Here is a 15,547-nt window from a genome sequence, read left to right on the forward strand (position 1 = left end):
AAAATATCAGTGTTATGTCAAACTCGAATGGTGGCCGCAAGTCAGTAGCGGAGGAAGATGAAGGCGTACTAGTTGATTGGCTCGGGACGTACTTAACGGCGTCGAAATTTCTCCGACTGCTTGAAGTTATTTCACCTTAACGGTGAAAATGTTCGTCGCACAAGAAGCTTCTCCGGCTGCACCCGGTAAAGCTGGGCAAGGCATCAAGTCTGCAGCCGCCGGCCCATTCAAGCGAGACGACGCGCCTTCGTTCCTGACAAGGGTTAAGAACGACATCGCGGACATCTTCGCCGACCCAGCTCCGGGAATATTCATCGAGCCGGATGAGAACGACGTAAGCAGAATCCACGCCCTCGTGGTTGGTCCATCCGGAACGCCGTACGAGGGGGGCTTTTTCGAGTTCTTGATAAAGTGCCCACCAGAGTATCCTTATCAGCCACCAACGGTCAAATTCCTTACCACAGGCTGTGGAAAGGTGCGGTTTAACCCAAACCTTAATAAGAGCGGCTCTATTTGTCTCAACATCCTTGGCACAGGATGGAGCCCTGCGCAGTGCCTAGCAAGCGTGCTCATTTCCATCCAGTCGCTCTTGAACGAAGACCCCATCTATAACGAGCCCGGAATCAGGAAAGGACAAATGGTAGACCTCGCCAGCAGCTACAATGCCGTTGTGGAGTACCAGACGATCAGAGTAGCCGTGTGCGACAACGTTGAGGCATGCCTCGAGGGTACTTCTTCTTTACCGTCGACCTTGAGGGACGTCGCAGTGAAAAAATTTAGCGAGTTCTACGAGCATTACGAGGCAGTATTGAAACCGAAACTCCACCTGTCGGGTAACAAAATGGACGAATGGTACTACAATCACACTGGCACTTTCGAATACGCCGAACTGCTTACGCGACTGAAGAATCTGAAGCAGAAAGTGGAGAATCTGCAGGATTAGCGATGGACATGTGCGAATGTTACCCTGACGTGCGAAACCCAACTGGCCAAGCAGAACGTTTCTTAAATTCCGAGCTGTCACAACTACAAGGCACCTTCACAGTGAGTTAAGGGCAGATGTTTCCTGGTTTAATTAAACATGGAGCAAATTGAAGCACAGCATAAACATTTACTAATTAACCACTCAAATGTATTTTCGCATGACGTTTGATAACTTTGTTGCTTTATCGTCTCTAAAACTGCATCCTTCTCCTTAATGCTTCAGTGTTATTTTAACACGTATAATGTGTTCACAGATATTCACTCCATACTTCACGCAGTAGCACTACATCTATTTCCTATATGCTAATGTGTACGGTCGATTCGACTAAGAGCGTGTTAGCCTATTTCATCACTTTTCAAATTACAGTAAAGAATAAAATTCATGTGCTGTGCGCACTTTATTCAGTGACAGACATTGTTCGACAAACCTACTCTCAGACAACACTTCAACGCAAACAGAAATAAAAGAAAATACCTGTTGGTAAAGTGGGCACCATGCTTTTAGTTATTCTTCGGAAACTTCTCAATCGGGTCGCTTACGTGCATAGAGATACCAAGCACTACCCAGTGTTTATGATGTGAGGGCAACAACACGCCAAGCAGCTGCCACTGGAATATTTTGCAATTGTAATGAAACATACGCGACACCAGTCGACGCATCTATAATAGTTTTCTTCACATGTGGCAGAAGTCTCCCGTGTGGTAATAAGTAAGGCCAGATCACTTTTAAAGTTTGTTCTTAAAAAGCATGTTTTCGGGCAGTTGCCTTGCAAGATGAGTTCTGTAAAACTTTGCTTTGTTTTTCATTCTGTTAGGCGTACTTTCCTTGCATCCGTTTCAAGGGAGAAAACTGTTGTGGAAATCAAACTTGCTGCAGCCAAACTATTCACCGAACTACCAGAGGGAACGTAGCGTTGTAAAGTAGAAGTGCACCATTCATAGGCAGCAGCACCATAAGCGAAAACATCGACCACGAACAATAACGACAAAAAATAATATATTTACACATTATACGCGATAGCACGATAGACAGCAGTGCGCTGTGACGGGGCACTTAAAATGCAGCTCAATAAAACGAAGAACTTCGTTGATCGCGTAATCATCGTCTACTCAAGGGTGATGTTGAGCAATATATCTTCTAAGCGTTCTGTTTGATCGACCATGCTGGGCGCTTTCACTTTGTGCTCTATGGAGTGGTTATGCGAGCGCCCATGCAACACAGTTCACGACAACACGTCTTTCACAGACAGCCAAACAGTTACTTCTACAGATTTGCGTGAGCGCTAAAGGGACCTTTCACTGGAAGATAGCTAAGCGCAGTAATTACGCATGGGTTCACCGTGACAATTCGAAACACGAGAGCACCGCGTCTGTATGCAGCTACTTCACAACGAATATCCTTCCGACCATGGAATGGATGCGCCGATGCAACCCGGTCACCACGTCCTAGATTATTGTGCTAATATTTTACGTAATTTTTCCAATGATATAGCTATAGTATAATGAGCGAATATTGTATTTTTCTTGTACGTTTTGCTTGTATATTAACACCACTCCCCTGTATAATGCCTTTGGCCCTGAGGGTATCATAAATAAATAAATAAATAAGTAAATAAATAAATAAATAAATAAAATAACTGAAAACCTGCTTGCTTTCGGTGTGACGTCACGCGTGCCAGTTTACATCACATGTCATGCATCCTCGGCTTTGGGAAACGTGGCAGAGGGTCGCGTCATTCAACTGTTGTGTGCAAGGGTTGCACGGAAACTACCCCGTGTCCCGAAGGAAGGAAGCCAGCGTCAAAAGTTGTTACCCACAATACCGTGCAAACAATACAATGTTATGAGCTCTACAGTGGTAGGTGAATCTATTTCTAATAAATTTCCGATGGGTAACGCTTCAAATACAAAACAAATAAATAAATAAATAAATAAAAAATGGCTGTGGCTTAGGTAAGGTTAAGCCCAGGATGCGAAGCATACTAGCCTTTATTTTAGTTGTTGAACCACTGTTTAGCCAGGTGAACTGCTGTTGCTTGGCTATATTTGGTTTGGCTAGATGAAGAAACAACTCATGCGTTACTGCTTCGCCTTCAAGAGTGGAACGCGACAGCGTTCCCGTCGACCCGCCAAGGGGTGTAAGACAATGGGCTACAGGGCAGCGACTACGCGCCCCGCATTGGACGCGGTGAGCGTCGAGCAAAGCAGCGTTCGGCGCGGCAACGAAATGTGCGCCTGAGCAAGAGACGCACGCCTTAGAAACAGCTCGTTTCTAAGGCAACACCGCATTCACTAGAGGCGCTTTTGTACCGCTTTGAAGCATCGTACTCGTGGCTCAGTGGTAGCGTCTCCGTCCCACACTCCGGAGACCCTGGTTCGATTCCCACCCAGCCCGTCTTGCAAGAGTTGAGCCAAAGCCACTTCTCCTCTGTCGTGACGTCACGGTGTCACTTGGTTTCATGGCGACACCGCCGCGCCTGAGGAGCTGGGTTGAGCTCTCGTAATATGCTTCGCATCATAGAGTTTCTCACTATAACACCTAGAGGGTAATCTGGCGCCACCGTCTATGGGAGTTTCTTAAGGGGGCACCGTGCCGTCATGGGAATGACGGTATATCTGTCTGCGAGGCTCGTGTTGGCTGGTGTTGTAAGAGGCTTCGTCTAAAACGTGGATATGGCTCCGCAAATAACGCGTTCTCAAAATAAAATCTTCATAAAATGTTTCCATTCACGCATATTACATCTTTACTCACCCACGATGCATGACCAAGCGAAGAAAAGCAAGAACAGACGACCAACTGTTTCAAAGCGAGCGCGAACCTTGTCGTCTGTCCTCCAATTTTAGCGGCCAGCTGATACTTTTTACGTAACATGTAGTCGTACACACAATAACAAGTTCTCATAGTTAAACAAAACATGTTTTCGCGTAATAATAAAGCTAAAACAGCTCTTCACGTGCTGTTCTAGTAGAAAATGAATCATTGTGACAGACGGAACGGTACTTGCCAAGCGCGTCTTCAAGGTGTCCTGTCTCTACGAGAACGATGCCAATCCGAAGTCACAATATACCGGCATTCCCATGCATACCACAGCGCAGCAGCGCCAGATTTCCCTCTAGGTAATGTAGTGAGAAACTCTATGCTTCGCATAATAAATAAATAAATAAATAAATAAATAAATAAATAAATAAATAAATAAATAAATAAATAAATAAATAAAATAACCACCCAAGCACCCCGTACAGATGGTTAACCACCGAAGCTGAAAGGTGCGGTCCGGTTGTTTACCACTAGGGTAACCCCGACGGTTCATTAAACGATGTCTTGGTAGGTTGTCGGATCCTCGGTACGCAGTTGGTACTTGCGCTAGGCTCCATGAACCTGTTCTTGTGCCCGGGCTGCAGCATCGGCACGGCGTAGACGAGCTCGCTCCCGCTTCTGCTCGCGGCTTTGCTGATCGAAAGCTACCTGCTCCTCAGGAGCACGCACATCACTACTGGCGCAGTCGTTCGCGCGCCTTTCTTTCACTTTTGTTTTCCGTGCATCCGCATGGGGTTGCGCCGGAGGAGTTTTCGGCGTACAGGCGACGGACGGACGGATGAATCGGCTAGCCATCACAGCTTCGCTGTAAAAAGAAAAGGTGCGTGTGCACCAGGAACGCAACTTTAAAGTTTTGTATCATTACTTGATATCGTAAAGAAATAATAACGAGGGTAGTCAGTAAATAGTACATTCAGGTTTCACAACGTGCCCTAGTTAACGTTGCATGAAACTTGCGAATATTGGTATTATTGGAAATTTCTGTGCGAAGGTGATTGTATCCGAGGGATGCGCGTGGCAAAAAAAAAAGCAGTGCAAGAAAGTTTGGGCACCCGCCGTGGTTGCTCAGTGGCTATGATGTTAGGCTGCTGAGCACAAGGTCGCGGGATCGAATCCCGGCCACGGCGGCCGCATTTAGATGGGGGCGAAATGCGAAAACACCCGTGTACATAGATTTAGGTGCACATTAAAGAACCCTAGGAGGTCGAAATTTCCGGAGTCCTCCACTACGGCGTGCCTCATAATCAGAAACTGGTTTTATCATAATCAGAAACCCCATAATTTCATTAAAGTTGGTGTGACTAGATTTGATGCGTACACCGCGAAGGTGATCAATACGATGTGATATATCTTGTGATCGAGATATCAGTTAAGAGGTGGAACTTCAAGCATTTTTTTGCGGTTAGAGTAACGATTTGATCATAAGCCGAACTTGTAAAACGAGTGGAGTAATTTGGAGAAGCTCTAATGACGTAATAATGTTAACGCTTTCAAGGGTCGATGACGTAAATATACGGCGCCACGAACAAGTCCAAAATGGTCGAAGCCGTATTTTTACGGCGCCATGCATGTGTACGTTTAAAAAGCGCGCCAATTAACTTTTTCTTTCCTGGTATGTGCTACCACTATGCGGGAATACAAGGAACTTTTTTCTCGCGGCTCCATCTCTCGGTTTTCGTCGCATGGTTCGATTGCTCCGGCGCGCGCATTGGCGCCCGCGGGAGGGCGGCAATTTGGGTTTTGTTCCGCGGGCGGTTTCGGCTTCTGCACTCGCAAAACCGATGGCTATCTCGTTACTAATCGCTCAAAGCGAGACTATCTGTTATTCGCTCGTTTGTTGCTCACAGGGGTGCCCGTACACGAAGGATGCCGCCGTGCAGGCGTCTCCTTTTTTGGAGACTCGCTAAAACTAATCGCATCTGGTTGGCGCTAAGATCAAGATTAGCGGAAGTTTGCCACACGTTTTTCTTTTTTGAATGGCACAAAACCACACAGTTTTCTTGAGTGCACTCACCTACGCAGTTCAATTAGGCAATGGACGTATATATTAGTGTTAGAGCAGGCTCGTTTGAGACTTGCGAAGTATTCTCGTGTGCGCATATTGTCACGTGGTGGTGACGTTAAGAACACAGCAGCAATACTGTGAAAGACAAAACTAACCTTTATTGGGCGAACCTGTGCCCACAAAACAGGCTACACTTATAGCACAACGATAGCGCCGAACACGGTCGGCGATCGTCGAAAATCTGATCAGCGGGTCAAGCGCGTCGGCTTTTATAGATCAGTTGTCGAATGTTCCAGATTAGCCCATAGGACCCGCGTGCCTTCCACAAAGTTCTGCACTATTCGCGTCGCGCATACATGCAATCAGATTACACAAGTTGCGGTGAAAGACAGTGGAGGGAACCATCGATAACATTCCAGAAACTTCTTCTACATGCAGGCGCGTCCTGCGCTGCACGATAACATTTGTTAGGCGGCCAAACGTGGTCGCCCGATAAAGATAAGTACACGTGTCAATATTCTAAGCTTTGAACTGTGTATAAGAATGCATCAAATTCTTATAAGTATATTTCCTTGCTAATGCAAAATATTTTTATCTCACTTTAAGTTACCCTAGAAAAGTTATGTTAATTTATTTCGAAATAGGTCCCTTTGAAGAATTTAAATCTGCGGTAAAAAAAAAACCGACCCTAAGAAAACGAGCAAGAAAAAGAAAGGTTTGCTTGCTGTACCATCGCCTTTCAGTTAATTATTCCCCTATGAACGCATGGATACCTCCTGACTGTAAACTCGCAAAAATAATCCCACTGCTTAAAAGGAATGAGCGGGAATGAATATTGACCAATAACTCGATCAATAGCATTTTATTTTTCAAGACCAACAAAAATGTATGAACAAAGATTATTTGGACCGATAGCCTAAAGTGACTAATGGCCGGTCCAATGCAGCTAAGAGGAGAAACACACGCACACACACACACGCAACCCTCGAGGTTCTGCTGAAGTTAATTCTCGCGCTTAACAACTTCGAATTCAATTATTCTCACTATGTACAAATTAGTGGAACATCGATGCGAACGAAAATAGTCCCTAACTATGCAAACGTCTTCATGGGAGTGCTCGAAGACGCGTTCCTTAAGAGTGTACGACTAAAACCTATCTACTTTAAACGCTATATCGATCATATATTTTGTATTTGGACACATAGCGATACTAAACTCTTAAACTTTATCGTGGCATTCAATAAGGCACACCCCGCTATAATATGCACACATCATTACTCACCATCGTCTATAGACTTCCTTGACGTCACTATTACAATTTCCGACGGACGCCTAATCAGAAAACTCTACAAAAAGCCAACTGATAATCATCAATTTCTTCATTTTGAAAGCAGCTACGTGCGTCATTGCAAGACAGCGATTCCATATAGCCAGGCACGGCGCTTTAAGCGCGTATGTTCCGAAGAAGACGGTTTTAATTATTGTTGCCAGAAACTCAAAAAAGAAACTTCTCAACCGTAAATATCCAGAAAAGGTGACCGCTGAAGCGATACACCGAGCAGCAGGACACGACCGGATAGACTTTCTAAAGAGCAGAAACAAGCCCAGTGGCTCGCAGTCGGCTTATTTGATACACATTCCGCCCCTCAACCCTAAGGTCTCAGGCATACTCCGCAAACACTACAATATTTGAATAAAAAGCGAAAGGCTAAAGGCCGTTTTTCCTTAGCCACCTCGTGTCGTGTATAGGCGTTCGAAAACCTAGGTGACGTGTTAACATCTTCAAAAATTGCCACTTCGAACCCGACCGGTTGCAGCCGCTGCAATAAACCACGTTGCAAAGTCTGCCCGCATATAACACCTACATTGACTGCCACCAGCGCAGCCGGCCAGTTCATGCTCACAGTTAAAGGCAGTTTCAACTGTGATTCATGTAACGCAGTGTACTTGCTCGAGTGCGGTACTTGCCACAATACATAGGCCAGACTGAAACACCTTTCAGGATCAGTTTTAACAATCAGAGATCGCATGCGAAATCCCCATCATACTTTCAACTGTCAAAACATGTTAACATGCCGGGCCACTTATTTAACAATCTCAAAGTAACCATACTCGAATCTGGATTCCGCACCAGCCATAACCGTAAGCTTCGCGAATCTTACCCTATTCATAAATTTAACACTGTCTCGTCCGGAATAAATGAAAGCAAAGGAAAACCAACCTGTCTAACTTTAGATTGAGCACAAATATACGCTGCCCACACAGTGTACATCTATGATTTGAAAGCTTTTTTTCTTCTTACATGTGGCTTTTTGGCGTACGTGGCTAGAAGTTGTACGCTTAACACCTCACTTTTTAGATAATTGGAGGTTGCACTTAGAGATGCCATGTGCTAAATATCACGCCTTTGTATCTGCATATGTACATCATTTTGTTTTCACTACGGATAATCAAGGTAACCGCTGGCATTTACCTGAGAGTCGTGTTTCTATATGTGATATCCTGAACACATCTGCATTTAATTTTTGTATTCCAAAACGCGTGTCACATTGATAGCGATTTATGATGCGCAGCGCAAGTTCTAGTCAGCGCAGTTAGTGCACCCTCTGCTTTTGATACGGTGCTTCTAAAGCTGTGTATGAGTTGTTTATGTGTTACTGTACTCTGACGAAGGCGGGTATCGTATCGTATCGTATCGTTCCTGCTTACATTACGTCTGGTCCGGCGTACTGAATTTAGACGAAAGCCCAGCTATATATATATATATATATATATATATATATATATATATATATATATATATATATATATATATATATATATATATATATATGTGTGTGTGTGTGTGTGTGTGTTTGTGTGTGTGTGTATGCTGATAATCCGTGGATACACCTTTTGAAGGTATAATTAACACAATCTCAAACCACGTCTTTCAACATACACTTCCATTTGGCAGGTCTTGGAGAGAGAAATAAATTGACTTACATGCTTGGTTGAAATTACGAGGAGTTGTTATCTCAAGAGGGTTCATGTTTGTAGAGCTAAGACCACTCGATCGCTGCATAAGCGGGAACGGCAGTGGTATATCTTTCTGCTTCCATAATGCGACATACCATAGTTTTGTCGCGACAGCAAGAAGTGCGCTGTGAACGCTGGTTGGCGAAACATGTCCCTCCGCTCATTTGGCGGTAACTAAGTTAAGACCTGCGGGATCTTTCAGTGCATAGTTACGTCATATTTTGTGTCATAAAGATATGAGAGTTAATGCATAAAATTACATGCACATGCCTACATATTCTTATCATGTGTGACGAGTGACTTTTTATGTTTGTGAATACCGATAGCGAGAGAAATCTTTCTAGCCTTTGTGTCATTGCCAGCTATGCATGAAACGCTCTTTTGTTTAAAGCAATGATAACTGTCCAGTTTAGTTTTGTATAAGTGACTTCACAGCTTAAGCAAATGTGCGCATCCTAAAAATCAACAATAACCGTAGACATTGGATCCCTTATTGCATGCATGACGTTATGACTTTGAAGGTGCATGAAATTCTTTCAAAAAGCACGTTGCTGGCTGCCTGCGCAGTGCCTGCGCAGGCTGCCTGCCCACCTGGCAAAACCGTCTACCAACCTTCGGTCGAACACGGCGATACTCCTGAACGTTGACGTTGGCGACTACTCCAAGAATGAATGACGCAATGAGACGCTGAGGGATCACCCGTTTTGGCCTATGGGCGTGGTCAAGATGACGTTGAATATCTCGTGAATATTTCGTTGAATATCTCTGGGAAGTGAAAACATGTAGCACTTTCGAGCTGCAGCAACACGCGAGGAATGTAGAGAATGTGTATATCTATATACCAACCAACTTTGACAAGAGATTGAACCTCCTTTGAACTTTTTCTCCCAATCGAACCCTCACGCTTTGGGCTTAGTCACGTGCCTTTTCATCTTGCGACAACGTGACGCAGTACAAGAAGCCACGCGTTGTGACTGCGGCGCACACTACTTTTTCATCGCGGTGGTGTCATAGCGCCTGCGATTACCATGAACGTAGGAATCTGCAACGTGTAAATGAAACTTAGAGGGCAAGAAAAGGGGTGTCAAGAGGCAAACTTTTGCGAACCGAGTCTGCCGGATTGAAGCGGACACTAATCAGCTAAGTGAGTCCCGATTCTGTTTACGATGTAGTCGCTGGCCGTTGCTACGCAAAGCGGCCACTAATGTCTGTTGGTGGTGCGCACGCAGATTTATTGAACATTCGAGCCACTCAAGTGGCCGGCTAATGTGCCTGAACGAGCAGCGACGCAACTCAAGTACCGGTACAGCTCGACCGTGGCTGCAGCCCTGAACTACACTGCTAGGGCTGTTGGTGTCATCGCAGCCCAACACTGACAAAAAAGGGCCCCTGCGTAAGAAATAACACGGCCGTCCTATGAGCAAGTAAGTCTTCTCGCAAAGAAATGGGCGGGACGTTCAGGGGTTGTTAACGTTGTGTCCTGTAAGGGGGTCGTAACACGGACCGTTAATTTGTGTTTTAACCAGCTCCGTTTGGTATTACTGCGTGGTGCACGTTCTGCAGAAACCCTACGATGCTTGACGTGCGCAGCAGCTTGCTTCATGCTACCTAAGCTCATTAGAATGCACTAGGAAAAATTTATTTTGCGTAAGCCTAGTCTAATATTACAGCTGTGTGGCGCGCCTCGCCAGCAGTGTTCAAACAAAGTTTGTGTGGTGCATACAGGCTGGGGAAACTGTATTTGTGATATGCGGTGTTCATTTGAGAAGCGGAAATAATTGCATTTGGTTGATGCCTTTTAAGGTTTTTTTCGTAACACTTACACTTTAACACTTGTAACACTAAGGTTTCTTTCATAGCGCATATCGCAGGAGTGCTACCGCGCGTCTACATTCGAATATTGCCGACGCGCAAAGAGGAAGCGCGGAAACGTGCACGCTTGCCGTCTCGGAGGGACGCGCATGCGTGCAGGCGTCGGTCTCGACATTAAGGGTTCACAGCTTGAAGGTGAGGAGGGTCGCTTTGCCACGCGCTCGCGCATCCCACAATCTTTTCCTGTTGACTGTACATGTCGGCAAACAAGCCAACTTGAAGTTAAACGCCCGTATTAACATAGCACGCTTATAGGATTTTTTAAAACAAAGGCAGCAGATTCCATACCTCGTACAACTCGATGTTATACGAAGCACTTTACTGGTAGCTACTAACCCTGCATTGTTTAGCATTACGCACAGTGTTATCAAAGGTGGATCAACGGGTTTGCGTTAGATGAAGCCCTATGTATCTGTAACGAACGTGTGTGTGAGGACAGCCGCGAGTCGATGGTGACGACGATCCCGTGGCGCCGCCGGTATGATTTCTGTTCCGGCCTTTCTGCACAAGCTTACGACATGCTGATTGTTCGACGCGTCCTACATATATGTGTACTAGGGGAGCGTAAGTGAATGAAATTGGGACGTCATCAGTGACTAAGTGTTATACAGCGATACTATTTCCGGCGGCGTATATTAAAACGACAATCGCATTCACATTTCGGCGATGAAACGTTGTAAGCTGTCCGACTTGGGGCGACCATAAAAGCTATACGACGACACAGTTTCTGCCTAGCGTTAGTTGCTGCGAGGAAGTACCACGCAATGTGGGCCGATCGACTAGACGGGGGTGCGATCTAACACCATTTCTGAAAGCGGGAGCTGTGGTGTCGAGAGAACATGATAAACTGTCACATGGTGCCCTCGCCAAAACATCTCGGAGAGCCAGTCGACTTTTGCACGAGAGTAGTGTGTATGAGATCATGGCCTATAGTGGTTTGACAATTGTGCTACTGTGTCTCTAAAGCCGAGCCTCCACTCCACGGGCAGTCATGCAATTGTTTCCTTTACAGAGGTCCGAGCTGTGGCGAGATAGGAAGCACCTTACGACCTCACGCAAAGTACCTGGAATGAGACCAAATAGTGATTCGCATTTAAAATACTGCGGCCCCTACGGCTGGGACAGAAGGCCCAGCCTTCAGCTCTGAAGCCCAACACCATAACCGTTAAGCTAGAGCATTGGTGGCCTTATTGAAACCGCACCTTCAATAAAGCATGCTAGGTGGTGGGACTTGTTTTTCAAATAATATCTTCTTCTCGCTGTCTCATCTCCGCTTTCCTACGGCTCAGCCGGCATCAGGAAGCAAGTTCGAGGCAACAGTCTGAAAAAATACGGCCCTCTTCACTTCCTTTCGCTTAGCAACATTACATGAAACGTGTTCGTTTTTACAAGAAAGTTTGGCGTGCCCGGTACTCAGATTAAAGTTTGAGCACGTAAACCCGTAGAATTCAATTTTTTTATTGGCACGATTCCATTAAACACTTGACCCTTGCAGCGTCATGTGCAGATACAGGATGTATTGACGTCGTTCTTAGACGCAGGCTGTCCGGCTCGCAAGGCGGCATTGAAGAGAATCCATCCCCGCCGGGCAAGCAACCGTCAACTAGGCCAGCCGAGTCACCGCTGGTCTCGAAGCGGAGCCGCTACGTGGCCGGCTGTTCCTCACCCACAACGCTCAGTGAGAGCTCCGCCAAAAGGTTAGTTTCCGATTACAGAAAAAAAGAAAAAAACTGCCTTCGTTACTTATTTTGCGTCCGTTTAGCGCTGTACTCATGCCGTGACACAACCGGAAGCGGTGTGCCGCTTTAAGCAAGCGTATCACTCTGGTAATTTGAAGCTTTAGCGGCTTGAATGGACCCACTACCTAATCGCGTTGGCGCGTCGTGGATTATGGTCAATACGCGGGGTGTTAGGAAATAACGAAATTGGCACGCGCTTTCATAATCATGCGCGTTAACTTTCGATCTGGCAGCAGCATGTACTAGAAGATGGGTGAGCGGGAACAGGCAGCGCATTGGCGCCTCCTCGAAGGCTGAAGACTACGAGCGTCAACCAGCCGCTCACCAGAACGTTGTGGCTGCATATCGAGTGGCGGGTGTTCCGGTGTTCCCGGTCAAAGAGATAGCTGTTTACGTTTATACATTTCGTTGTAGAAGTAAGAGCGTCATTACGCGTGCGGCTTTCACTGGGTCATGAAAAAAATATATGTTGCTTGCATTTCGCCACAGGCTGTGCTCCGAGCAGGGAGCTGGCAGCGGCAAACCCAAGCCGCCGCGGACGCGGCTGTCATCCAAGGCTGCTGAGTCCCGGCTGCCCGGCTGGATATCCGAGCGCGATTGGAGGGAGGCCGGCTCGTCTTCGGGCTCCAGTCAAAACTCCTCCGAGAGGCTAGATCAGGGTAACAAGCCCTCCGACACGAAGCGAACTCAACGAGGGACGGACACAGTGCCAACCGCCGCTTCAGGGATTCATCGCCGGCGCCGCTCGCAGGAGAACGACGCGTCCCGGCCAAGTCTAGCGCTAGCTAACCGGAGCCTGAGGAATGTAGAACCTCCGACGGAAGAGGACCAGGTAGTGCCGAACGTCGTGTTTTACGAAGACGAGGACGACCAGCTAGTTGTGGATGAGCAGCCGGTGCCGACAGCGACCCGCGATGTGGCTGCCGCTTGACGCTCCTATGGCGGTTGACGCTGCGTAGTTCGGTGAAATGGCGAGCTCCGCTTCCATGCCAGAACAAAATGACCAGGATTGGCCTTGCATAGAGCTGAGCAACACGGCTACACTGTAAAATAATTGATACGCTTAAAAGTGAAAAAGGGTGTAAATGTGTGTATAACTCACCCTTAGGGTGCCAGGTATATAAATCACACCCTAAGGGTGTGAGTTATAGACGCATTTACACCCTTTTTCACTTTTAAATTTGTTAATTATTTTACTACAGTGTAATCGTGTGTGTTTTACATGATTACTGACGCCTCGATTGGCAGCCTGTGCGCGCCCGACCCACTGACACGCCATTAGTGGAAGAGAAACAAATTTTTAGCCCTCTAAATATGTCAATGATATCCAGGCGGCAGTTTTCAATTCAGCGCTTTTTTTTATCTTCTTGCAGCAATGGGTTACTTATGACTTATTTTGTTGTAGCGCAAGCTGAACAAGGACCACAGAAAGGCACATCTGACACACACAGCGCTAACTTTCAACAACAGATTTATTTCCCGTTCTCGTCGCTATCCTGTTCTCGTCGTTCTCAAAGCGTCATACAGCACGTGTAAACTTTCGGTAAATATTCACAAAAAAGTAAACTGGGAACCTGGGAATTTTTTTTGCTAATATTTACCGAAATTTTACACGTGCTGTAGATGTTTCGAGACTTTATATATAGCGACGAGAACGGGTAATAAATCTGTTGTTGAAAGTTAGCGCTATGTGTGTCACATGTGCCTTTGTGTCGTCCTTGTTCAGCTTGCGCTACAACAAAATAAGATACGCCGTACCAACAAGCCCCTATAGCTATCCTCATCGGCTCACTAATGGCCACGGTGTTACCAAGGTGCCTTATCTTTGTATATCAGCATTCTGTGTATGTTAAATTTTTACCCTGTTTTTACCCTGTACCCTGTTGTAAGCACAGGAAAGAGCCAAGTATGGCAATTTAGGGACTATGCTTGTAAGCCAGCATAATTTTTTATGATTCCGTGTACTCTACTCCCCTCTGCTGTGACAGATTTTCCAACCAATACTTTCCTGTTTCTCTTCGGCAATGCATCGCGGAAAAGGTACGGCGACATATGGTAATCTACAAGCAATGTGTAAAGAAAAAAGTGGACAACAGAAAAGCAATGTACAGGGTCCTGAATATTTCGCTGCGCGTGTTCGAAAAAAGATTTTGCATTCACCGCTGCACTGTTCTTGCTCAAATTTTGCAGAACGATTGCATTTTGGCTTCGACTTGCTTAGTATAGCATTTGGCACAGTTAATTGCCTGGTCTTCAAGAAAAAAAAGGGCATGTTTGCCTGCTCTTACGGGAATGCGAGCTCCTGCCTGGACGACGCAAGCATAAATTTGTTTCGCCGCTTGCCGTCAGCTGCAGAAAGCAGAAAACTGCTGCAATGATATTTGAAATATGTTTATTCCGCCTAAAGTCACAGGTTAATGTAATATACGCCTAGGTATTTGTTCAACTTTCGATAGCGTTATACCATTTATCTCATATGTAATGCTAGATGGACTTGTTTTGTTGGTTATGGCCATGGTGACAAATTTTCATATCATGAATTGACTATACCAGTTAGAGTGCCAGACAGCTGAAGTGTTGAGGGATTTTTTTGGGCGCATTGTGGCCCCTGTAAATAGTGATTTTTCTGTATAGTCGCTCGCGAAGAGCTTTATATTGGAATCGTGCTAGCTGTGATGTCATCAATGCAGACTAAGAAGAGCAACTGCACAAGAACAGAGCTTAGAAGAGCTCCAGAGGTAACTTCGACCGTGTTAGCTGGCATGTTTTGGTAGACTACATATTGTGAGCGATTCGCGAGAAAATGTTTTACCCAGGCTGAAAGTGGCCCTTTTATAACAACACTTTAAACATGAACATGAAAATAAAATGCAAGTTGCACGACAATGAGTTTGTCAAAAAAAAGTCACAAACACACACAAGCGGCACTTTCATGCGTACTTCCGGAGGAAACGTTGCGGGGACAAATACAGTTAAAATTGTTTTCAATGAGTATTTACTTGACGGGATATTATTTTCTGCTAATCTGCCTAGACAGGCATAATACATTGAGCACGCTGTTATATTTAGTCTTTAGCTTAATTTTTAAGCTAAAATAGGCAGCCGCCCCGA

General features: G+C 45.7%; 2 protein-coding genes across 3 annotated transcripts in view; both read left to right on the forward strand.

Annotated features, from left to right (window-relative positions):
- The window catches only part of LOC135911934 (uncharacterized), a 111,210-nt gene extending 95,888 nt beyond the window's left edge, over window positions 1-15,322 (forward strand). The window contains exons 1-4 of one of the 2 annotated variants that reach the window (XM_065444284.2): window positions 9,812-9,969; window positions 10,055-10,249; window positions 12,233-12,394; window positions 12,926-15,322. In XM_065444284.2, coding sequence (XP_065300356.1) covers window positions 10,242-10,249; window positions 12,233-12,394; window positions 12,926-13,367 — 612 coding nt within the window. In that variant the 5' untranslated portion in view covers window positions 9,812-9,969; window positions 10,055-10,241 and the 3' untranslated portion in view covers window positions 13,368-15,322. Of the gene's footprint in view, window positions 1-9,811; window positions 9,970-10,054; window positions 10,250-12,232; window positions 12,395-12,925 lie in introns of those variants that run through there. The other variant, XM_065444285.2, reaches the window with a different exon arrangement.
- LOC135911905 (ubiquitin-conjugating enzyme E2 Z-like) lies at window positions 149-943 on the forward strand. Its single transcript, XM_065444257.1, has one exon. It carries the CDS (start codon window positions 149-151, stop codon window positions 941-943), a length of 795 nt encoding a protein of 264 aa, XP_065300329.1.
- Window positions 15,323-15,547: the final 225 nt, after the last annotated feature.

Source organism: Dermacentor albipictus, chromosome 9 (assembly GCF_038994185.2).
Source record: "Dermacentor albipictus isolate Rhodes 1998 colony chromosome 9, USDA_Dalb.pri_finalv2, whole genome shotgun sequence".
NCBI classification, from domain to species: domain Eukaryota; kingdom Metazoa; phylum Arthropoda; class Arachnida; order Ixodida; family Ixodidae; genus Dermacentor; species Dermacentor albipictus.

Bases quoted from the DNA above. Each gene is read 5' to 3' on its own strand.
- LOC135911905 (XM_065444257.1), top strand. From the start codon at position 149: ATGTTCGTCGCACAAGAAGCTTCTCCGGCTGCACCCGGTAAAGCTGGG.